The sequence below is a fragment of the Typopeltis vanoorti genome, chromosome 17, assembly GCF_054136105.1.
Source record: "Typopeltis vanoorti isolate ZY-2024b chromosome 17, IOZ_Tvanoo_1.0, whole genome shotgun sequence".
Lineage (NCBI taxonomy): Eukaryota > Metazoa > Arthropoda > Arachnida > Uropygi > Thelyphonidae > Typopeltis > Typopeltis vanoorti.
Window position 1 is genome coordinate 79,074,090 of NC_143565.1, and position 25,399 is coordinate 79,099,488.

General features: G+C 35.3%; 1 protein-coding gene across 8 annotated transcripts in view; it reads left to right on the forward strand.

Moving 5' to 3' along the window:
• The window catches only part of pps (protein partner of snf), a 553,267-nt gene that overhangs the window by 184,501 nt on the left and 343,367 nt on the right, over positions 1-25,399 (forward strand). For all 8 annotated transcript variants that reach the window (XM_090406767.1, XM_090406772.1, XM_090406773.1 and 5 more), the window contains 2 exons: positions 8,472-10,486; positions 24,174-24,324. In XM_090406767.1, coding sequence (XP_090262893.1) covers positions 8,472-10,486; positions 24,174-24,324 — 2,166 coding nt within the window. The remainder of the gene's footprint in view (positions 1-8,471; positions 10,487-24,173; positions 24,325-25,399) is intronic.

Below are 25,399 nucleotides of genomic sequence, written 5' to 3' on the forward strand. Positions count from 1 at the left end.
TTAGTAGTAGCGCTGGCTGTGAAATGCAGCCATGAACACAAGTTAATATAGTTGAGGGTTCTCCTGAGTGTGAAGAATTATCACACCGCTTAGTGGTGATAATTAGTCGCTTCTTATCTATGTTTATTCAAGTCTGTCGTATTCTTCACATCCACCTATTGGTGCATGTAAAAATATGTCACAGCTGATAGGAAGGTGAATGATCCCCATCATGAAAACAGTTGCCCACCACTTTTTTATATACAGTTCTTATTTGCAATACTTTTATTAATATCAAGTGACTCATCAGTGGTACATAGATTTCATCACCTTGTGAAAGATTACTACCACCTTGTTTATTGAAGGTGGTAGTAATTTTTATTGTGTGAGATTTGCTAAAGTATTTAACCTGATTATCTGACCTGTATATGATGTGGACAGGTTAGATAAACAGTTTGTGGTAAATGGTCTTTCAGTTTTTCAGACTTGAAACACAAGGTGCACTGAATGTATTCTACATGCAGTGCACTCTGTGTTTCATTTGCTTTTATTTTAATTTATTTATAATTTTAGCAACAATGTATGAGATATGGGAGGCTTTCAGAGAGGAAATGAATGTGAAACTACAGGGCATGGAGAGGAAATTGGATCATAACCGCATGGAGACTGCTCAAGAATATATAATTGTAGCAATATTTGAATGTATACCAAGAGTTATGAGGATAAAGGATATGGATGAATGGTGAAATTTAGCAAATAGTCTTTTTGCAAGAAAATATTTTAGATGTTTTGAGATGTGAGTCAATAATCAGTTACATGAGAAAAAAGCAGGCATAGAAGGTGCACATTTGGTAAGGAAAGAAAAGTGAAAAGTCCTGGGATGAGGAGAGTTCTTTTCATATATAGTGAGTAGAAGAAAGAATGATTATGTGAGGAAGAGGATTTGCTTGATGGAGTAGTCCAGTAACCATTATGGAGATTATAATTTAAATATTTAATTATCATTTTATTAAAGATCTTTCATGATGATGAGACTGATTTTATGTGTGATGTATGGCTGAAGATTGAATGGTGAAAGCAGGTCAAGAAATGAGCATGCAGAAGAATTGGAGATGTTAATAAAATTAATGTTAACAAAGCTAGGCGGGTGGAATTTGATGACATATTATTGCATATTTTAAGAGAATGTTTTATGGATAGTGATTTAGTTGAATTATCAGTTCTCTTTAAAGCCATTATTGTTCATCTTGCATCTGAGTAATATAGGAAGAGATTTAATGTGGAATATGGAGATATTCCACATAGTGTTGGGGAGCCATGAGGACTGAGACCAATGTTATATCATGTCATGCAACATAACATACAACATGTATCATGTTATACAAATTACATCATTCCCCCCCCCCCATGGGAATTTGATGTGATTTGATTCTGTGCAGATAGGTGCATGCAGCTGCCAGTTTAATGTTTCTAATAAAGGAACCTTCAGATTGTCATGTGGAAACCTCATCATAAAATTTGGTCATTTATGGTATAGGTCAGATCTATCTTGCAAAATTTCAGCTACCATTATTTCCTGGATATTCACTACAAGTAAACAGAAAACAATCTGTAAAGTAAATTTTTTGACATTGTCTTTGATCCCTTTTTTGTAAAAAGGGATCAAAGACAATGTCAAAAAATTATACCCCTTCATATCGGACACCAGTTTGTGGTGGAGGGGGTCTTTTCATTTTTCATCTTTGTCTTTTTCTTTTCATATTCTTTGCCTGTGTTTATTTTTTGTTATTGTCCTATATTCCAGACTACCATCACTGGGATCTGCATCCTGCAGCCATGATTGCTGTCGGGTGCAGCCTATGATATGAGCATATGAAAAGGGGAGGGTCCTCATAATCATGCACTGCTTTGACAAAACAGATCGCTTGTATAGAATCAATTGGCTAGTGAATTTGCAGCAAGTCTCCACCCCCATGGTCCAGGAACAGGTCTCAAAACTCCCTGTAGTGCAGGCTTCTTGCCAGATAGTGGGCATTCGCATGTGTCTCGCTGGTGGGTAGATAGCTCTCAGTGCTGAATTCTCCCTTGTTATCAGAATGAATCTTTCTTCCTCAAGTTTATCAGGGACCTCACCAAGTCTCAACCAAGTACTGTGTCAATATTTTACTTTGGTCACCAAGGCATCTTTATGGATACAGAGAAATGAAACCAAGTATGTGCATACAGGCACACAAGCTGGAACAAACACAGAGTGTGAAAGGCAGGAGGTGTGTGACATAGGTGAGTAGTATATTCGAGAGCTATATTTGATATAATCTATTCTCATATCAGGTTTAATTGCACTTTCTTTCATAACGTGATCTATATATATATATATATATATATATATATATAGATGATGAGTAAGAGTGGAGATAAAATTCATCCTTGTCTCACACATTATTTTATGTGAAATACTTTCCTCTGCTTCTTTCAGTTCTAACTGTTGACTCACCACTTAAATATAGACAATGTGTAAAATTCAATCTAGGTTAGAAATACCAAAGTGCTTTACATCGATTTTTACATAGGTCAAGTCTCATGAGAACTGTAAATAACCTTGTTTGTTTCTATGTATATTTTGCTAAATATTAATGTAGTTAATCCTATGGGAAGTGACCGTATTTACTGTTTTAACGTCAAAAACAAAAGCAATGCTTTGCCATCGGAACTTTGTATATAGCTATGTGTAAGAGCACAAGAAAGTTGTTTACAGTTAGGTGTATGAGAAAGTTGTTTGCAAGCTCTGCGCATAACACCTTTAAAGTTAGTATCTAAGAGTGCCGTAGGTTGAGACAAGTTTCTGCTGACCGGCAAGATAAAAAAAAAGGGAGTGCTCGGAGGAGAACAAAGAGCGGATTGAACTTAAAAGAAGATGAAAGAGTCATGCCGAATTCTTTGGGATTTACTACCATTAGTGCAAGGACCCGAGATCGCAAAATAAAAGGGGAACTGAGCTGAGCATAAGGGGCTTCCAGTCATTGGCAGAGGAGAGGCAATCGGAACCACAACAGAGCACAGTCGGAACCAGAGCAGTGGCGGCAGAGAACCCCAGTTACGAAGCAGGAGAGTCCAGGTCCAGTTGCTGACAGAGGAGAGCTGAGATCCAAGTGCCGAGAGAGCAAAGGCGAAGCGCTGTTACCAAAGAGAGCCAGAGCCAGTCGGCGGCAGTTAGAAGTAGAAGTTCCCGAAGTAGGATCCAGAGGAGAATTTGTTCGTATGCTGAAACCTCTTGCATGTGCCATTTGAGTACCGCAGATTGCAGTCCAAAAGCCCCGCCAATATCACTACGTGATACCGCTGAAGGAAGCTTAAGATCTGAGATGAAAGAAATGCCAGAAAGACTTTTAGTATAAGACTCTTGACTGAATGTGGGACACAGCCTTTGTAAGTTCCGTCCCTTTTGTACATTTTCTCTTATAATCTAGGAGATATGTTATATATGGACTGTTAAGAATTAGTTTAATAGTAATAAAAAGTGTCCATAAGAGAGTCAATTGGCATGTTAGAAGTTGATATCAAATTTGTAAAAATAACTTAGCAGAGAGTTAGCTAACCTCTTTGCCTGATCCTTTATTTTACAATGCACTTTTTCTAAAAATAATGACTTGGGAGCGGGAAACAACCAAGGCATTAATAGTGCTGTTTAATTACTTAAGAACCATGACTGTTTATGTAAACTTTGTTGAAGGAATTTACGCTAGTAAGAGAGATAGAGAGAAAGATCTACTGGACGTTTTATTGAGTCTTATGCCGAATACTGATATATTGGATGGTGCAGTATTACAAATAAATTTTCCAGTGTTCATAGGCATATGACTAGTAAATATGGAAGGTGGATAAACATAGTATGCAGTAGAATAAGTAAGGAAGGTTACGAGAGAAAAAGCGCGCACTGCTAATTAGGAATAAAAAATAAAAGAAGATATTACAATAACAGCAGACAGAAATTGTTACAAATGTATTGCCCTGTATAATGTTCCATTTATACCATATAGCAGCATTCTGAAGCTTGAACTTTAGGGGATGATGGTTGTGTTGAGGTAGAGAAAGAGATTGACACATGGAGATAATCTCTACATTATTTCAAGACTGATATGAAGAGATAATGCTGTTCTTTTTCCATTGTATGAAGTTTTAATCAGGCTTCATATGGATTACTGTGTACAGATGTGGTCTGTTTTTTAGGTGATGATTTTGAGGAAATTTTCCTCATTAATTTCCATAGCTTAATTTCTATTTAAGCCATCCTGACTAACGACTAAAGATATAATAAATTTAGTTTAATCCTTTATCCAAGTGTAAGCAAACAAAGTTTGCACCTGAAAATATCTTCAGGACTGAGGTAAGGTAGTGCAACACCAGGCAACTCCAAGCAAAGGTGGACCAAGTTCTCATCACTCCTTGTCTCAGTATCTTCCATAATGCAAAGCACATCTCCTTGCAGACATGTATACTGCTATGCATTAAGGGAAAGGCCACTACCCAGACTGGTTTCAACCTTTATTGAGATCTCATCAGTGGGAGGCAGATCCAAATTTGGAGATACTAAGGCAGAAGCAATAGGAGAGGTCATATTTACCTATAGAAGTTGCCAACAGGTGTACCACCTTATTATTGAATTACTCTGGATTTAGAGAAAGATGTTGGAAGTTTATTTTTCACTTGGTTAGACTATAATAAATTTAGTTTAATCCTTTATCCAAGTGTAAGCAAACAAAGTGTGCACCTGAAAATATCTTCAGGACTAAGGTAGGGTAGTGCAACACCAGGCAACTCTGAGCAAAGGTGGATCAATACCAAGTATACATGTCCGCAAGGAGATGTGCTTTGCATTATGGGAGATACTGAGACAAGGAGTGATGAGAGCTTGGTCCACCTTTGCTTGGAGTTGCCTGGTGTTGTACTACCTCACCTGAAGATATTTTCAGGTGCAAACTTTGTTTGCTTACACTTGGATAAAGGATTAAACTAAATTTATTATAGTCTAACCAAGTGAAAAATAAACTTCCAACATCTTTCTCTAAATCCAGAGTAATTCAATAATAAGGTAGTACACCTGTTGACAACTTCTATAGGTAAATATGACCTCTCCTATTGCTTCTGCCTTAGTATCTCCACGTTTGGTCTGCCTCCCACTGATGAGACCTCAATAAAGGTTGAAACCGATCTGGGTAGTGGCCTTTCCCTTAATGCATAGCATTATACATGTCCACAAGGAGATGTGCTTTGCATTATGGGAGATACTGAGACAAGGAGTGATGAGAGCTTGGTCCACCTTTGCTCGGAGTTTGCCTGGTGTTGCACTACCTTACCTTAGTCCTGAAGATATTTTCAGGTGCAAACTTTGTTTGCTTACACTTGGATAAAGGATTAAACTAAATTTATTATAGTCTAACCAAGTGAAAAATAAATTTCCGACTAAAGGTATATCAATGCAGTCTGGTGAATAGACGGTATTGTTCCTTCTGGTAGACAGAGTTTATTGAAGAATTTATACTGATAAAAGCAGGAGGCATTGTGTCTATCTAGTTGAGTAGTGTGGAGAGAGAGAGAGAAAGAGAGGCTCTCTTCATAAACTGTCAGTAGGGTATGAGCAAAAGAATGAAGAGCAGTTTTTTTTGCTGGAAGAGTAGTGGACAAATGGAAGTCACTGCAGTTTGTGATTTAATGAAAGTATCTAGAATTGTAAAAATCAAGTGGATATCAAGTGGTATCTAGAATTGTAAAAATCAAGTGGATATTAGATCCAGCATTATTTCAAAGCTGAATGTTTAAACTATGGAAGTTTCTTAAAAATAAGTTGACCAAAGAGCTTATGGGAATACACTCACCGGCATTTACAAGTCGCCCTAGCTCGGACCACTTTAGAAAACATGAACACTGCTCAGGCATCCATATATTTGCTTTCTAATTTGGTCAATTTTTTGATAAGGTTTCACTGGCCTGACAGCTGTTTCGAACTGGTTCGTTCTCTTCAGAGACCAGGCAGAAACCTTAAGAGAGCAAAAACTCTCTTTCAGTACTAACGTCAGAGAGGTGTATTTTTCTTAAGCAAACTCTGGTCGGTGCATAAAAGTATTTACTAAAATAAAGAGCCAAAAGGCTTCAGTTTGGCGATGCAAAAATTATAAAAATCAAGTGATTATTAGATCCAGCATTATTTCGAAAAATACATGAAAAATACATCTCTCCGACATTTCAAGTTCCTTAGTATCGAAAGAGAGTTTTTGCTCTCTTAAGGTTTCTGTCTGATCTCTGAAGAGAACCAACCAGTTCGAAACTGCTGTCAGGCCGGTAAAACCTTATCAAAAACTGGACCAAATTGGAAAGTGAATATATGGACGCCTGGTCAGCACTCGTTTTTTCTAAAGTGGTCCATGCTCAGATGACTCGTAAATGCCGGCGAGTGTATTCCTGTAAGCTCTTTGATCAACTTAGTTTTACGAAACTTCCAAAGTTTCTACATTCGGCTTTGAAATAATGCTGGATCTAATATCCACTTGATTTTTATAATTTTTGCACTGCCAAACTGAAGTCTTTTAGCTCTTTATTTTAGTATCTAAAATTGTTTATCCTCTCATTTTGATTTTTCTGAACATCAGAGGAAACATACTTAAACTAAGATGACAAACAGCTCTGTAGGTACATTGTTTTCTTCTGTGTTTTCTGCATAGGGTGAAAAATACCTGCATTCCTTTTGCAACTGAATCAGTTATTGAGAATTCTGTTGTTTTCCATTTTGTGGATCCTGTGACAGAATTATGTTGTCATTGGCAATCTTTTTATTTTGCTCAACATTTCAATTTTTATACTGCCACAGCAGTTTGGTTTACTTAACTGACTCATTACTTAAACTACTGAAGGTTGCAAATATAAACTGTTATAAACATCTATCTATAATGAGGTTGAAAACATGAATGTTTTTTTACTAAGAAAATAGTTATAATAGAAGTTTTATGTTAAAGTATTTTGGGCATGGTAGCTTGCTTTTTTTTTTTTTTTTTTGAAACAAGCTATATGTTTCACATGATGCAGTTTTGTAGATGATAAGGTGCAAGTTTGCATAAGCGGTGTTCTAAGACTGCAGTATCAAATTATACACCAATCAATATCTCAGGCATGGTAAAAGTACTAGAAAATTTGGTAAAAAAAAAAAAAGAGAATTCAAGAATGGGTAGATAAAAATATGATACTGTATGAAGGTCAACATGGCTTTGTGAGGGGTCAGTCATGCCGTGGTAATTTACTAGCTTCTTATAATAGAATAACAGCTGAGTTGGATAAAGGAAATGGCTACACGATGATTTTGCTGGATTTTGCAAAGCCATTTGACAGAATACATATAGAACTCTCTTATGCAAATTAGAACAAATGGGGATGGCTATCTGTCGCAGCTAGATATCAAAAATTAGTATATGGAGTTGCAGAATTGAGGCAAAAACAGATGACTAGTGGTGTGCCACAAAGTTCAGTGCTGGGGCCATTGCTGTTTAATTTGTACATAAATGATATAGGAAATAACTGAAAGGAAATATTCAGTTATTTGCTGATGATGCTAAATTAGGTAGAGTAATAGTTAATCAAGGTGATGTGGAGAGCTTGCAGGACGATTTAAATAGACTGTCAGTATGGGCAAAAGTTAATGGGTGTCATTTTAATTGGAGAAATGTAAAGTTATGCATTTTGGGAATAAATAGATTACAAGCCATGTATCATATTGATGGCACTTGTACTCCAGGAAATAGATGAAGCTGGAGATTTAGGGGTGGTGGTAGACATAGAGTTAAAGTAGAGAGTACATATTTCTATGGTTTGCTAAGATAGCTCATAAGCTATTGAAAAACACATTATCAGGAAGAGATAAATTGTTATTCCTCTTTATAAGGTCTTGATATGCTCACATCTGGTCCCCTGGGTTTCTTGGGGATGTGGAAGCGATGGAGAGGATTCAGAGGCGAGTGACCAAGATGGTGAATGGCCTGTGGAATGTTCCTATGAGGATAGATTGAAGGTGTGTGGATTGCAGAAGTTCGTTGATAGGAGAAAAAGAGGGAATATGCCAGAAACATGATGCAGGAGAAATGTTTCAGCACTTGGCTCGAGGGACCAGAACAAGGGGTCATCCCTGGAATTTGAATAAAGGCATGGTTCATAGAGGTGTGAGGACTATACTTTTTGCTTGGAGAGTTGTGAATGAGTGGAATGGGTTGCCAGGGTCAGTTTTTAGTGTTTTGTCTGTTAATGGGTTCAGTGAGAGGTATGATAGATTGGATCTCCTACACCTACATGGAGTCTGAAGACTCCATGTAGGTGCTCGTATAATAATAATAATAATAATAATAATCATTATTATTAATAATATTTTTTCTTGAAGTAGATTTGCAGCAGTTGTTTAATCTTAATGATAATGATTAAGAAAAACTGAAAATACTTTTAATTTTCTCTTACAGGTGTATTTCTTCTGAAGAATTTTCTTCATCACAGGAAAACTTAAAAAATAAAATAATTGAACAAGTTGATAAATTTCCATTACGCCGGTCACAGAGACAGATTGAAAAAGTAGAGCGGGAGCAACTTGAAAAAATAAAAACAGAAAATGAAGAATTTCATAGACATGAAAAGGAACAGATGGATAAATTGAAAACTGAATTACCAGAAAATTCTGAGATACAGCCATTAACCGTAAAAGAAGTTGCAGATAGTGTAGAAGAGCAAGTAGATAAAGAGATTAATGAAAATGTTGAAGAGAAGCTTGAGGAGTTATTTGCAGAGAAAAAAGTAAAAGATCAAATTTTTAAAGGATCTTTAAAGAAACAATTTGATAAAGAAGAAGAGTTAACTGAAGAGGGGAATGAAACAACTATAAAACAAATTAAAAAAAAATTCAAAAAAGGAAGAAAACGGAAGATATCCAGTCATGAAGAGGAGGAAGAGGAAGAAGAACAAGAAAAAACTGATCAAGAAAATGATATGAGTGAATTTATAAAGGAGACAACTGAAACTGAAAACAAATCTGTTACTACAGATTATGCAGTAAGCAGCTTAGGAAAGAAGAGTTCAACAGTACGAAGAAAAAGAAAATCACTGAGTTTGGAAAATGATGATGTTAGCAATATTGAAAACCATTACAAAGACACATTTGATAAGGTAGATGGTAAAATTAGAAAAGTACATGCTAGGAGTCGAAGTGATGAATATTCCCCTTTAAAAGGAAATACTTGTAAAGTTGAACTTGAAGAAAGAGAAAACAAGAAAGCTATAAAAAGCACTGTGGAGGATAAACAGGTATACTTGGAAGAAAGAGAAATGACAAAGAAAATGAAAAAAGAACTAGATAGTCAAAAACAAAATAATGACATTAAAGGAAGGGTAACTGCAAAAGATACTCCCCAGAAGAAAGTTCATATGAGAAGAGAAAGCCATAATCTTAGTACTGTAAATGCAGAATTATTTGAACCAGCATTATTTAGTCAACCTGATGTGATGGTTAAAATCAAACAAACTGGACATGACATTACTAAAAAGGAGAAACATGCTTTTGAATCAAAAATGGAAGATTCTTTTAAAATTGTTACTGATAAAAATATGAATTCTTGTATCAAACTAGACCAAGAAGAGTGTTCTTCAGAATTCAAATTAACTAATTCTGGTGATATATTAGAAAAGTGCCTTAAAACTGAAAGTCTACCTGAATTATTTGAAAAGGATGATATAGGAAATAAAACAGAAGGCTCCCAAATAAGTGTTGCTGAAGTCGAAAAAAGAAAGGAAGTATTTAATCCATATGTCAGCAATGATTTCAAAAGTGAAAGTGTAGATTATAATGAAATGGAAGCAATTCTTCGTGATTGTGAAGAAGATATGGTATTCGAAGTAGAAGATCAGGGAACAAAAGAATCTATTGCAGAACAGAATTGTCCAGCTCCAGATAATAAAGAGTGGCTAAAATCAGCATCTGTTCTTGAAGCACATTCTGGAAAAGGAGAAATAGCAAAGTCATCAATGGAAAAAATTCATACTAATAATATTTCAAATAAAGCAAAGGAAGAAAAAGAAGATAATTTAATGATAACTTCTGATGTATTGCGTAGTCCAAAGTTAAAATCAGAGGGATTAAATTCTCTACCAAACACCAAATTTCTAGATGATGAAAAAAAATTACTCAAAGCACCAGCTTTTTCATTATCTAAACTCCACAATTCCGGAGAAATTCAGATAGATCTTTCTAGAAGAAAGCAACATGAAAGCAAAGAGAGACCACATAAAACTCAGGTAAAAATAGGAAAGAAGTGTCCTGACAACTTACTTAAAGATGGATCACTTGAAAAAACAGTTAAGTCACTACATGGGAAAGAGATCTCAAAAAGAGGAGAGTGCAAAAGTGACAATAAAAAGCATCAACATCAGCAGCAGCATCGTAGTAAAACTAAAAAGAAGAAAAAAAAGAGAACTGAACATCCAAAAGGTAATTACATTTGTTATTATTTTAATACTATTTATTTTATAAAAGCATGAAAGATTTCCTCTACCTTATTTAAACTGAATGCATAAGGACACACAAACATGTTCTCTCTGCATCTGTGGTATCTGTCACTTATATGGCCATCCTGAAATGAACATGAAGATGTTCAATGGTATTACTCATCATAATAGAGGATATACTCTTATCGTTTGCTAGGGTTAGTAGTATTGTTACATATTCTTACACTGATTACCTGTGAATGTCACTTTCTTTCAGGATGCACATTTATTTATTCAGGAGCAGATGCCATAACTATACAAGAGATATTATTTATACCAGGGTATGTTCTCTTCCTTTTAGTTGAAGCAGGATTATTATGGTATAACTTTCATACTTATAAAAGTTGTTTCATTATTTAAATTTATAATTAATTTGTTGTTTTTCTTCTTTCTTTTTTGTTGACTGATGTATACCTTTTTTGTAAAATATGTATTATAAAATTAGGTTATAAAATTATTCTAAAAAATATTAATTCTAAAAATTATTATAAAAAAATACCTTCCAGAAACCTTTAATGTTCTTATTGCAGGTGCATTTGCAACTTTTGTGTTTGTGTATATGCTTGGCTAAAAAAAGGTGTATTTTTTATTATTTTAAACCCTATTAAAAGAAGAGAAGGTGTATGGGCATTGTATTTTAGTTTTTTTTTTCATTACTAAGCTATGAACTTCCAGTAGTTTTCAGGGTTGGACTAACTGTAAAAGCAAAATATTCCTAATAAAGAAAAGCACTTAAAAGGCTTCTATTTGGCAATAAATTGTATTAAAAGGAGATAATAAAGATCCATTTGTTTTCTTTACCAAGTAGATAAATGAGATACAATGTTTATGCTTTGAAATGAAGAGTCCATATATTAATTAGTCTTTCATTAGTGCTTTCCATTAAGCTGTTTCCTGTTAGAGATTTTAAAATTGATCCTTTCTTCATGATTAACTACATGAACTACAGTTCAGTTATAGAAAATATTATTTCCATTTGTACCGGTGCAGTATTGTACATTCCATGTGGTCTCAGAAAAGTACCACGAGTTTGAAATAGGGCTATCACTACACTTAATTATGAGACAAATGAGACAAATCTACAAACTCTTAGGATTCTTATCTTATTATTATAGAAATAAACAGGATATGCCGGATATCTCAGCAACCTCATCTGGAAGAATAAGAATATAAGCAAAGAAACAAAAATAAGAATTTATAAAGGAGTAATCAGACTAGTATTGACATCCTGGATGTCAATACTAGTCTGATTTGTCTGATTTGCAGTAGAAACGCGCGTATCAAAAATTAGACAAATCAGTGAAGCTATTGAGAAGATAGCATTAAGAAAAATTGAAAATGTAATGATATTAAACATAATCCAGAACTCACAAAATCAGAGAAAACTGTAAAATATAGCCAATAAATGTTGGATCCCAAATCATATACAAAGAATGCAGGATGACAGATAGCCAAAGAAAGTAAAGAACTAGTACCAAATGCAAAAAGAAATAGAGGAAGGCCAAGGAAAAGATGGTGGGATGGTCAGAGGCACTTACAAGCATTTGTGCTTAATAGTGAAAAGAAGGATTCTTATCTTTTAAAATAGTGCAATATCAAGGTAACTCATGCTAAAGTTATATAATTTGGCATTGATCATTTTCAAACCATTAAAATTTTAGAGTGCAAACATTGCTTGCTTGTGTTGTTTAATTTTAAAAGTAGTAGAAAGGCTTTTTTGTAGTGCATTTAATGTTCTTGCTGTCATCAATTGATAATGTAACTTCACATATGTTGCATTATTAATGGCCATTTGTAGATTCTACACTTTCAACAGTTCAACACAGTTTTCACAGGACAAAGCATGAGCTATAGCAACTGAGAAGCATTTTACAAGTAGGGCAGCAGAGAAGAGTGAGAATTAAGTAGCCATGTGAGCAGAGTATGAATGAGATTTCTCTTGGGGGGAGAGAGGAAAAAGGGAAAAGTGAGCAGATAATATTATATGTTGATTCCATAATCAAAAGTATGCTTCAAAGTGCTTGACAAAATAATGTGTTCCTGTAGCACAGATTAAATACTTTAATAATGTTGTTTATAATACAAAGAGGGAAAAGTAAAAGTGTTAATAATTTTTGCAGATATCAGTGATTTAAAAAGTTGGCAATTCCTCAGTATCTTCTTCTCACAGAATGTGAGAAGATACTGAGGAATTACCAAAAGAAACAAAAAAGAAGAATAAGAGACTAAAGTTTAAATTTGTTGTGAGAGGTTTGAATTCAGCAGATATGACATAATCACAAATAATTCAATGCATGGGTTATATAGGAGAAATGATGTGTAGGTTTTATATGTGTGTATATGTATGTATATATATATATATATATGGGAAGTTAATTTCATTGATGAAAGAACTTGTAACAGATGAATTGCAGTTGAAATAGATTTGGAGTTTTGTAATTTGAGAAATTACATTGAGAGAATGGGAGTGTAATGTCAAGAAAACTAGCTGTTGTTGTTAAGATCTGAGTTAGAGATCTAACAAATAACAGATTAATTTGGAAGAACATATTGATAGGAAGCTAGTAATAATGTAAACTTGATTATTTCTTTATTATCATAGTAACCTGTGTCCTTTTTGAAGGAAGTGTAAGGATTGATAATGATAAAATTCTTGAATAAACGTTTTATTTGGTGCATGCCTATATATTCTTATTTTCTACCAGTGAAAGTTCCATAGCTTTTTTTTTTTTTTTAATTTTAAATTCAAACAGCAATAGCTCTATAATCATTCGGTATCAGTCAAATGTTTATAAGTTTTTATGTCAAAATTCTTAACATATGCGCTATAGCAGAAAAAAGTTAAAAAGGAATTTAAATGTATAATCCGTACATAGCCTTCAAATAAGTCACCAAGTTAGCCTCCTTCATCTCCTCTTCCATACATCATTTCTGTGTCTACATAGTCATATTTACAATATGGTTAAATAGGAGAGTGAAATTCAATCTGTTTTAAACTAATTTTCAGCTAAACCAATAGTCTCATTGTTTTTTGTTTTTAGGGGGGGGGGTGTATATTTCATCATAAAATTTCTGATACAAATCTTCAAACGATGGCACTACATGAATAAGTTACATTATTACTAATTTCCTATCAGCATTTGCTCCACATTAGTCTGTTATTTGGCAGGACTCTGGTATTATCATATTTTATATTTCAGTCCTTAATGTACCTCTGATTACATCCCTTCCCCTAGATTGTAGCTTTCCTTGGAGTATATTCCCTGACTCTCCTGGAAACAAACACTGTTTTTTTTTTTCTCAAGAGAATCTTTCTTCTCTCATTGTATTTAAGTAACCATATCACCATAGATTACCTCTGCTCACACATTCTTGAATGCCAGCAGTGATTCTGTCATTTGATGTCATGTGCATGATTTTGCTCAGAACTATCGTATTTGTGGTCTGGTCTTTGATTAACTGTTTCATTCTAACCCTACTGTCAGATCCATAGCTTAAAATTAGTTTCAACACTATATCTTATATACTGCTAGTTTAGCATTTTAGCTAATTTCTCTTAATTTTTTGTCTATGAAGCCAAGTATGAAATGAAAGGTACTGTAATTTAAGAGACCTGGAAATTCATGTATGGCACCACTCTATAGATTGTCTTGCTACCATTTATAGTTTATCTTCATCCTGTGTTATTGATCCAGTCACCAACCTTAACTATATAAAAATGCTATTTTTTGTATTGTATTTCTACAATCAAACTTCAGTATAAATATACCATGCAATTTCAGCATAAATGTAGCATACAATTCATGCACAATATTTATCATAAAGACACAAGTCAGTATTTTTTATTATATGTAATATTTCATGCTTGTATTCAGTAGCATTCTTAACTTTACAGTAATGAAATTAACTGTGCAGCATGCTTAATTAACAAATCAAATTGAATCTTGTGTTTATCACAAATTTGATTTTAAACTGTGATTAGCCTGTTTTGTGCATCAATTGGGCTAACATTTCCAGCACCAAAGTTGATGCTATCACACAAGAATTTTTCTGACATGAACTGGGGAAAAGGATGCTGATTATTGTAGTTCAAAAACATTTCCCAATCTTGTGAAATTTAACTCGTTATTCCAATTCAAGTTGGACATTGCAAGAGATCCTCAGAGCATCCCTTAAATAAACTGTGTCTAAAATGTCTTATGTGAATTAGCTTGATGTTATTTTGGGAGAGTGAATAATACCACCACCATTCTGAGCTACCCAAGAGATTTGATGCATTTCTAGTGATGTTCATCAGTCCTTTTCCCTATTTGTTTGTCATGTCTGAGCAGTATAAGAAATATTTTCTTTCTTGTTAATTTATTTATTTATTATTATTATTATTAAGAGAGACCTACAGGAAGTCAGGGGCACATCCAGAGCGAGAGAGAGAGAGGCCACATACTACACGCACCTGCTATCATACTTATTCTTGAATTCATTCACACTACCTGCACATACAACATCCAATGGCGATCCATTCCAATCATGCACCGCCCTGTGAGAGAAAAATCTAGCCCTCACCCCCTTCTTAGTGGCATTCTTTCTCAGCTTCCAAGGATGCCCTCTTGTCCTTTCTCCACTCCCTCCATAAAATGAAAAATTCCATTAACTGAATTCCTGTATGATCCTTTTGGAAGTTTAAATCTCAATCATATCACCCCTCTTCCTCCTGTTTGCTAGTGTCTGCAGTCTACAAATTCTCAATCTGTCTTCATAATCAATGTTCCACAATCCTGATATCATTTTTAATACTCTCCTTTGCACTCTCTCCACTCTATCAGAATCACAACAGAAACTAGGAGACCAGACCTGTGCACATAGTCCAAGTAAGGTCTTCTCAAGGCTTTGTAAAGAGGCAAAATGACTCCTTATCTTTACATGTCAAAGATAAGGATAACACTCCATGATTCCCAGTTTCTTCTAGCATAATTCCACCAATATAATACAGCATTGGATATCTAATCACACCAAAGTGTATGACTTTGATTTACTGACATTGAACTGAAATCCATTTTCACCTGCCCACAATTCCAGCTTATTCAAATCATTCTGCAAGTACTGCATATCAACAGCATTCCTAATTATCCTACCTATCTTTGCATCATCAGCAAATAGCTGTATGTTGCCTGTCAAATCCTTCCCAGTATCATTAATGTACAGAATGAATAACAGTGGACCAAGCACTGATCCTTGTGGTACACCACTAGTTACCTTAAATATTGCAGACCCACATTCCCTTTATACCACTTTTTGATATAATCCAAACCCATATTCTCCCATTTAGGCAACAATCTTCTGTGTTGTATTCTGTCCAAAGTCTTAGCAAAATCCAAAAGTATGATGGCATATCTATTCCCTTTGTCGAGTTCATGGTAACGTTATTATAGAATGTGAGCAAATTGCTAAAACTCGACCTTCTTTAGTAAACCCATGTTTACTGAATGTGATCTCTGACTAACTTTTCCAAAATATTCATCACCACTCCTGAAATAGTGATTGGTTGATAGTTGGATACATCTGTCTTTGCACCACCCTTGTGCAATGGGATTACCATATGTTCTCTCCATTTTTGCAGAATATTGGGGGGAGTGAAAATGTGAATAATACCACCACCACTATTCTAGGCTACCCAAGAGATTTGATGCATTTCTAAATTCATGAATGGTGCATTTCAGAATGCACCATTCTGAGGCTCAAATTATATAGCATAATCAAAGGAATAGCTGTTTCAGCTGAACACACCCTGTTAGTATCTGTGCTTATATCTCATCAGTCCCTACTGCTGAATTGCTATTCAGTTTGTGCAACAGCTCTAATACCTCCTCTTCATACACCTGAGTTTCTTCATTCAGTGAAGAGGTAGCAGTGAACTCAATGTTACATACACCATGTTGATAGCTTAGCAAAATGGGCACTCATTAGTTGAACAATCTCTTCTGCATCTGTCACCCTCATACCATCTACATTCAGAAGAGTTATTCTTTCTTTTACCTGCAGCGTATCAATAGAATTCTTGTGGGTTGTGTTTACCTTGCAGAGTCTGTTTCTTTCATACTCAGACTTATCTTTCCGGACAAAAGTTGTGACTTATAATTTTCATAACGGATATCATTCTTATGCACACAGTATTCCTTCCACATTTATCCGTTTCTTATCACTCTTTTGCTTAATAACATTACACATCCATTTAACTCCTGCCCTATTTATTCTTTGAACTCTCAGAATATATTCTAATATTGCATCATTTAAGTATTTTTTAAATGCTTCCTATGCATTGCTGACATTCTTCCCATCCAGCAACCGATACCATTCCTCTGAACTTCGTATACTGCTCAGTTTGTCATAATTTCCTGCTTTGTAGTTCAGCATCATTGTCACCAACTGGAGGCAGAATAGTTACTTCTTTAACTGAAACACCCTCTGATACTATAATCAAATCTTACACTCTTTGACCTTGAGTTCCTTCTGTCACATGCTGCTTGAGGAAGTTGTCTCACAACACCTAAATAAATTTAGTGTCATTCTTCTCATGAGATTTTATTACTACCCAATCATTATTTGGATAATTTAAATCTCTCATTATGTTTAATGTTTTTGCACCCATTGTCTTTATTTGGTGATGCATTTCTTCATCACTAGCAACTGATCCGCCAGGTCTGTATCAACACTCCACTATGTAATTGATCTGATCTTGTTAGATTCCACTTCACTCTAGATGGCTACAAATTCACTGGCATGTGAAAATACTGTTACTAGTACTACAATCATAGGTCTCAACACTAACTGAATTCAAGTCATCTGATACATTAGCAGCATGCCCCCTCCTCTCCTATCCTGTCTATCCTTCCTATAGATATGGTACCCTTTACACTCAATACCAGTTAGTTTGTCTGATGTTGATAGTAGGGCTCACTAATGCCAATAATCTGAGGTCCCAACATATTGACCAAGCCAACACACTCTACCCCTTTGTTTCTGATACTCCTAGCATTTGTGTAATTTATATCTGACCCATACATGAAAAGTTACAAGATCTATAACACTTCAGTGCCATGTGTGGTCAGAAGAAAGGAATAATCCCTTGACAGATTTTTTGAAAAGTCAAAAGTTAGTCTTTGGGGAAGACAGTGGAGAGACTATTCAAATGAACCAAGGTAGATGGAATGAAAGAGGAGGCATAGAAGTTGGTTTGGGAAGGTTGCAACTGAACTGTAAATGGATCTTGATCATTGGTCAGCTGCTCCTGTTTTTACAGTTTTGTAGGAAAGTGGAAAATGATAGTGGCAAGTTCCGTAGAGCGGTGCACGTACCCATAGAACAGACGTAAGATAGAAAACTGTGAGAATCAATGAGAGAGGGATTATAGTGAGTCTGTGAGAGCTGAATCATCAGTTAACCTGATTGCCCTCTGCTGCATAGAATCAGGCATTCTTAGAGAGAATTTTGGTACACTACTCCAAATGTATGATCAGTATTCCATGACTGGGCAAATTTGAGATTTATAAGTTAGCAGTTGCACAGCTGAATTGGGCCTTGAATGGAAAAGTATACTGAGTGTTTTCACAGTTGCAGAAGCTATGGCTGAGATGTGTTTGTGCCGGTCAGCCCAAGAAAGGAAATTTGATCATGTTTGGATATCTAGGTATTATCGAAAGTTACAGGCAGGAATGTGGGATCTTTTTTTGTGAGAGATTAGACGGGGGGGGCTGAATTTTGGCGGCATTGAAGTCTACAGGAGCCTCCGTAGCTCAGTCGGTATAGACGAAGCCCTTGGGTCAGAAACATCTGGGTTCAATTCCCGTCCATAACATGAGAAATCTTTATCGGGTCACTTTTTACTAAAGATGAGTTAGCTAGTCTCATATGGAGGTAGAGATTTTTTTCACCCGGAAACTCAGATTTTTCTTCCCTTAGAACAGGTAAACCAGCCCTGTGAACACACACGGATCTTCAACCATGAATATTTACAATAATGTGGAATAGATAGGGTCCTCACTACATTATCCTTATGCCCACAGTCAGTGATGAGTCACATCATGGTAGTTAACATCCTGGACGGAGACAGCACATGATGAGGATGAAGTCTACAAGGTTGTCCTTGCTCCATTGTAGCCAGGAGATCAGAGTTTAGGACATTGGTTATACAGATTTGAGGTTTTTAATAATTGGGCACTATAAGGTTTTCAAATGAAAAGGAGGAATAGAGTCTACTATCATCAACAATGCTGTAGATAGGATTTGAAGTCAGTGAGAACAGGTCCATTTATGTGCCGGAAGAAATGAGTGAGTGAAAGTATAGAGCGCCCTGGATACTTCTGTATTGGTGGGGAAATCTGAGGAGAGGAGACTGTCTATCATGACTCATAGTAAGCGACTAGAGAGAAAGCTGGTGATCTAGTTGCAGAGGACAGATGGCATACCATAGAATAGTTGTTTGTTGAGTAGGCTTCTGTGCCAAACTTAAATGCCTGAGAATTTGATATATCTGTCAAAGATATGCAAGCCAGTTTGTTCTTGATGAAAGGCAACAAACTGGATGATTTATTGAAATTTCTCATTGATCTTGGAGATTTGATTAAAGTAGCTATTATGTGTGTGATGGAAATTTTTTCCATCATTGAGTTTATTATAAGAATTCTTGCTGTAAGACTAAGAATTCCTATAATAGAACAAGTTGTTTACTGTAACATTATTTCACAGTGTGCCATAACTTGCTGGATGGTGCGCTGATTTTTAAATTTTTATTTATTTTTTTTTATTTTTTCTTAATAAGTACATGTCTGTTAAGGGTGGTTTGTGCTATATTGATAAGATCAGTGTGTTGTATGTTTCTTAATTAAGAAGAAATCTTGGGGGAATAATTGATTGTCTTTTATTTTTTCCAAGATATAATTTCATCAGAGGATAAAGATTTTTAATAAATTATTTACTAATCCTGATGAAGAGTGGAACAAAATATGAATATGTCAGGGACATATTCACCAGATGGTTTCATGGATATATAGACGAAACTAGTCTTCTGGGTGCTCTAAATAATAATTTCATTAATAATAATTGGGATTTGTATTCACTAGACAAAATGATATGGGAAGTTATTCTAAAGAACAGAAATATATGGAATGAAGGAAGAGGATGAGAAGTTGGTGCAATGAGTTTGGTGCTTGAACCTATATGGATGTTAGCCAGCAACCACCTGTGTTTGCATATTATTAGAGGAAAGTGGAAGAATGGTGGTGGCCAGTTTAGCAGAGCAGCATACATTGAATACCTTAAGAAAGATATAATGGAAGCAGATTATGTATGGGAAGGTGATTGAAGGGTGTCAGTGAGATAGAAGTCATCTGTTAAGTGAATAGCTCTCTTCTGGATATCAGGCATTCTGAGGGTGGCTATTGGTGTCCCAACCCAGATGTGAGAACAATATTATAAAGCATCATATATACTTTAAGGAAATTAACAACATATTTGTTAATAAATATAATTATTTACTTATTATCCTATATTTTGCCAACGTCAAATCGGCATCATCAGCGATTAATACACTTGTATTAGACATGTGCATTCGGGCACACTTCGGTAACAAAGATGACAAAACCAGAGAGATATACAAGAAGACTTGAAGTCTTACAATTACACTACTTATTGGCTTCAGTTGGGTGTTCTTGGTTGTTGGGCTGACTGTTTGTGGATTAGGGTTTCCAATATGAAGAGGAGTTGTATGGTTGTATCAGACTCCCTCAAATAGGAAACCCTCATCTGCAGGCAAGTCAATCCAACAACCAAGAACACCCAACCGAAGCCTTTAGGTCTTCCTGTATCTCTCTAGTTTTTTCATCTTTGTTACCGAAATGTGCCTGCATGCATATGCGTAATACAAGTGTATTAATCCCTGATGATGCCAATTTGACTTTGAAAAAATATAGGATGATAAATAAATAATTTTATTTATTAACAAATACGTTGATAATATATGGTTGTATCAAACTCCTCTCATATGGGAAACCCTCATCCTCAGGCAGTCAGTCCAACAACCAAGAACATCCAACTGAAGCCAATAGACAGCATAATTGTAAGACTTTAGGTCTTCCTGTATCTCTCTGGTTTTTTCATCTTTGTTACTGAAGTGTGCCTGCGTGCACATGTCTAATATAAGTGTATTAATCCCTGATGATGCCAATTTGACTTTGAGAAAATATAGAATAATAAGTAAATAATTATATTTATTAACAAATATCTTGTTAATTTCCTTAAACCATATACAATGCTGGAGAATCAATGTATAAGCCTAAACACTAGTATTCTAAATTTGGGTGGATTTGGGATTTACAAAGAGTTAATAGTTGAGCTAAAGAAAAGTATTGTTTAGAACAAGATAAGACTATCAAGTTTTTTTAGGCTGAAGAGGCTGTGGATATGATATGTTTTTGTCAGGACAGTCTAGATGTGAAATTCAAACCTAACAAGAGAAACTTGATCAGTTAGCAAGCAATGTTATCAAAGTGAGTGAGTGAGAGTGAGGTATGATCTATCTTCTCAGAAATAAGACAGGTTTGTTATTATAGCATTAAAATTTGCTAAATTATTTTCATCCTGCTTGAGAATGATTAGAGCCAGTGGATGTGTCGTTTGACTCCACGGTGCTTGATTGCATGAAGGAAGACTTGGTTTCAATTCTAGTTGATGACTAGAGGAAATTTTTCTTAGCCTCTTTTCGACTGGTTCCTGAGTTATTCGATCTCTGGCATGGGCAAGCTGGTTTTTTTCTCCCATAAACTCAAGAAAATCGACCGTAGAGCCCATACTATTTCAGACATTAAATATATTGTGTTAGGAACCACAAGATGGTGGCACTTGTTGAGCTGTCTCTCTTCACTGCATGCTACTTAATTAGGCATAACCTTGGGCCAGCTATCTCTGGTTGGGTACCAGTGGAGATTGAATTGCCCACTCAGTCTCCAAAAGTTAGATTGGGCTAAAATGGCCTCTCCTACTCCCTATATGCAAATAAAAGGCATTAGCTGATTTTTTTTAGAATAGAAGATTATTTAAGACATTGATCCTAGAACTACTTGAAGCTAGAATACTGTGACCACTACAAGGTTTTATAAATGAAGAAGAGGAATGGAGTGTGCTTTTGTCAGCAAATCTCTGAATAGGATTGGGTATTACTGAGCAGAGATCATTGATGTGTCAGAGTAAGAATGTAGGTGAAAGTGCAGACCCTCTGTGTACTTTTCCATTGATTGAAAAATCAGTTAAGAGGGAATCCTCCACTTTGATTTGCAGCAAACAACTAGAGAGTAAGTTATGGCAATCCCCTCACAGAAGATTATTTAAGACATTGATCCTAGAACTACTTGGAGCTAGAATACTGGGACCGCTACAAGGTTTTATAAATGAAGAAGAGGAATGGAGTGTGCTTTTGCCAGCAAATCTCTGAATAGAATTGGGTATTACTGAGCAGAGATCATTGATGTGTCAGAGTAAGAATGTAGGTGAAAGTGCAGACCCTTTGTGTACTTTTCCATTGATTGAAAAATCAGTTAAGAGGGAATCCTCCACTATGACTTGCAGCAAACAACTAGAGAGTAAGTTATGGCAATCTCCTCACTTAGGTTAGGAGTGAAACCATAAAATAGCAACTTAGTGAGAAGACTGCAATGCCTGACTTGATCAAATGCCTTTGAAATATCAAGAACAATCACACAAGTTTCACCAAATATTTCCATGTCTTGTGTAATAATAAAGCAGGTAAGATTAACAAGCAATACGAGTAGTAGAATGCAAATTGGTGATCACTTATTAATTGATGGTTCTCTGAGTAGCAATGAAGCTAGTTGTTGATGACATTCTTCATCATTTTATCAACAGGAGATAAAGCTGCCCTTTATCTCCTGTTTTTTAGGGACAGCTGAAAAGCTTGCATCTGTTCTGATGTATAGATGCCAGATGAGTATGACAGCTTGTAAAAGCTGTCATACTCATCTGGATATTAGTTCTGATAGCATGAATGGATATTAGTTCTGAAGCACAGCCTCTTCATATTATATTTTATAGCTGGAGGGATACCCTAACTCAGGGGACTTATTAGTATCAAGGCTATATTGAATATTTTCTGGTGGCCTTCTGGCAATAGATCAGAAGAAGCATGCTGTGGGTGGTTTGAGTAGTAGTATGAGATTTCCTTGGTCAACTAAACAATAGTTGGTGGAGAAGACTGGATGCCAAGAAGTCTGCCTTATTAGGAGGTCACATTGTTCCATCAGGTAGAGAGAAAGAGAGAGGAGGAATCATAGTAGAAGTTTTGTCCAGCAGTCTCAGCAAGTGGCTAGAAGGCTTTATTGCTTTTGAGCAGTAAGCAGTCTTAGTCCATATGACCCTTACAAAGTCTGCCTTACAAAGAATAAGCTGAGTGAGACATTTAGCATATGCTGCATTTTATCTCTTTGCTGCATTTGTTGGAAAACCAAGGTATGGGTAAGGGTCTAGGGTTTTGAGTGGAGTAGGGAATAACGGCACTTTTCTTAGCAAAGGTAATTTAAGTAATTTGATCAAAGTCAGGGGTTTGTATGAGAAATCAATTCACACTATTGAGAATGTGTGTCTTATGGACACTACAGTGCAAGGTTGAGATTGGCAGAGAATTGTATAGAAAAAAAAAAAACATGAGTGAGGTTATGGTCAGAGTTGCAAGAAGAGTAATGTTAATAGATTTGGTGGAAGAACTGGTTAAGAAAAAGTCCAAGGTGGACTTTTTCTTAACCAGAAGAATGATGGGATTATCTAGTACTGTGATAGATATGATTTTGTGAGTGTATATAATGTTGTAATATCAGCTTGCTATCATATCTTATTGTTGAAGTATGTCTTTCATTTTGGTTAGAAAATGTTTGAGTAGAATTCTTGATGAAAAAATTGGAGTGACATATATGGACTCAGAGAAAAAATGGTAAATACTCAGCTATTTTATTTCAGCAAAACTAATGCAATTTATGATTTAAAGAGGAAACTTTCCTTGTTAAACATAGATATTCCATGGTATCATCTATGGAATATACACCTTGTTTATGAACAGTTAAAAACTAAACTAAACAATTAAAACCTTAAATGTCTGTCGTGTGATATGTGTTTAGGTTTTTAATGGTATTTCTGTTTTTGTGATTTTATCTTGTGACGTAATCTAACAAGGCACTTATCTTGTTTAGCTGGTTCTTCGATTCCAGTGAATGATTTGGTAGTGGTTCGATCATGAATAAGCAATACAAATTTTTTTGAACATGTTTTATCCATGCTCTCCATTCTCTTATAGTAATTTAAGCATTGCTATTACAAAAGCAAATACAGTGAAAGCAGTAGAAATGATGGAAGGCAATAATAGTGATTTAACTGAAACTGATTTTTAGTTAGATCCAAATATATTATATTAAATCAATAAACTGGCAGATACTTGTGGTGAGTGAAATGTTCATTATTAATATTCTCTTCTCTCCTCTCACAGGTAATGTTTGAATTTAAATTAATGCACATTGACAAATTCAGTCTCAATGAAAATTAATCTCTGAGTTTAAAAAAAAAAAAATGTCTTACAGGTGTAGCAGATGTACAAGGATTAAAAGATGCGACAGAAAGTGATTCTAGTAGTGATATGCATTATTCTGATGATCCCGCTGACTCCGATTGGTCTTCAGAAGATGATCCTGAAAGGTTGTGGTGTATTTGTAGGAAACCACATAATGACAGGTTATTTTCAGTTCCATTTTGTACTCCCAGTATAAAATTTCTGGTGTGGTATTTTTTATTTTATTTTATTTTATTTTTTTAAAAAATAAACCTCTTTAAATTAAATTTTTGCTGTAAAATACAGAAAAGGTGGGTACCATTTATGTTTTTTGCTTTTTATAGTAAAAATCATTTTGGTCACTAAAGGAGAGCATACAAGGTCCAATAATTAAGTAACAAGCAAGACTCATAATATATAGGACATTGTCTTCGAATGTTACTTCTGAAAGGTATCAGTTTTATTAACAGTCAGTACCTTTTACAGATATTTCACTTTATGTAGCATCCAACAAAATGTCTACCTTTGGCTAAGTAGCAAGTCACTCTTAATAAGTATCTAAATTCAGTATTCCCTCAATTATCCTACCACATCAGGAAAGCAATTTTCTGGTCAGATCATTTAGGGGGTTGAATAACCAAAGGTACAATTACATCATCCATACTAAAGGTGAGCCTCTGTAGCTCATTTGGTATAGACAAAGACCTACGTTCAATTCCTGCCCGTGGCACGAGAAACCTTTATCTGGTCTCTTTTGACTAAAGATGAATTACCTGGTCTCATATGGAGGCAGGGGTTTTTTTTCACCTGGAAACTTGGGTTTATCATCTCCCCCCCCCCCCCCCCCCCCCCAGAACAGGCAAACTGGCCCCCAAAAATCTCATTTTTTTTCACAGCAATATTATAGAGTTGTTTTCACTTCATGCACGCTCCACTACACAACACTCTTGCGGTTTTCATTTTAGTTACCTTCATAACTGTGATAAAGCACTTCAAAGTGATAAAAATATGAACTGCTATTACACACATCTACAGACATAAGACACACCTGGAATAAGGAATAACCAGTCTATTCCGTAGGATTTTTGGCTTTGAATGCCTGCACGGTGAAGTGGAGGACTACGTGTGAGCGTAAATCATCAACAACAACAACAACACTAGAGGTCAGGACTCCAGAAATGCACTTGCATACTTGCCACAGATGAGTAAACAGTGGCAAGTGAATTTTCAACCTCATTCTAAATACATTCAAATTAT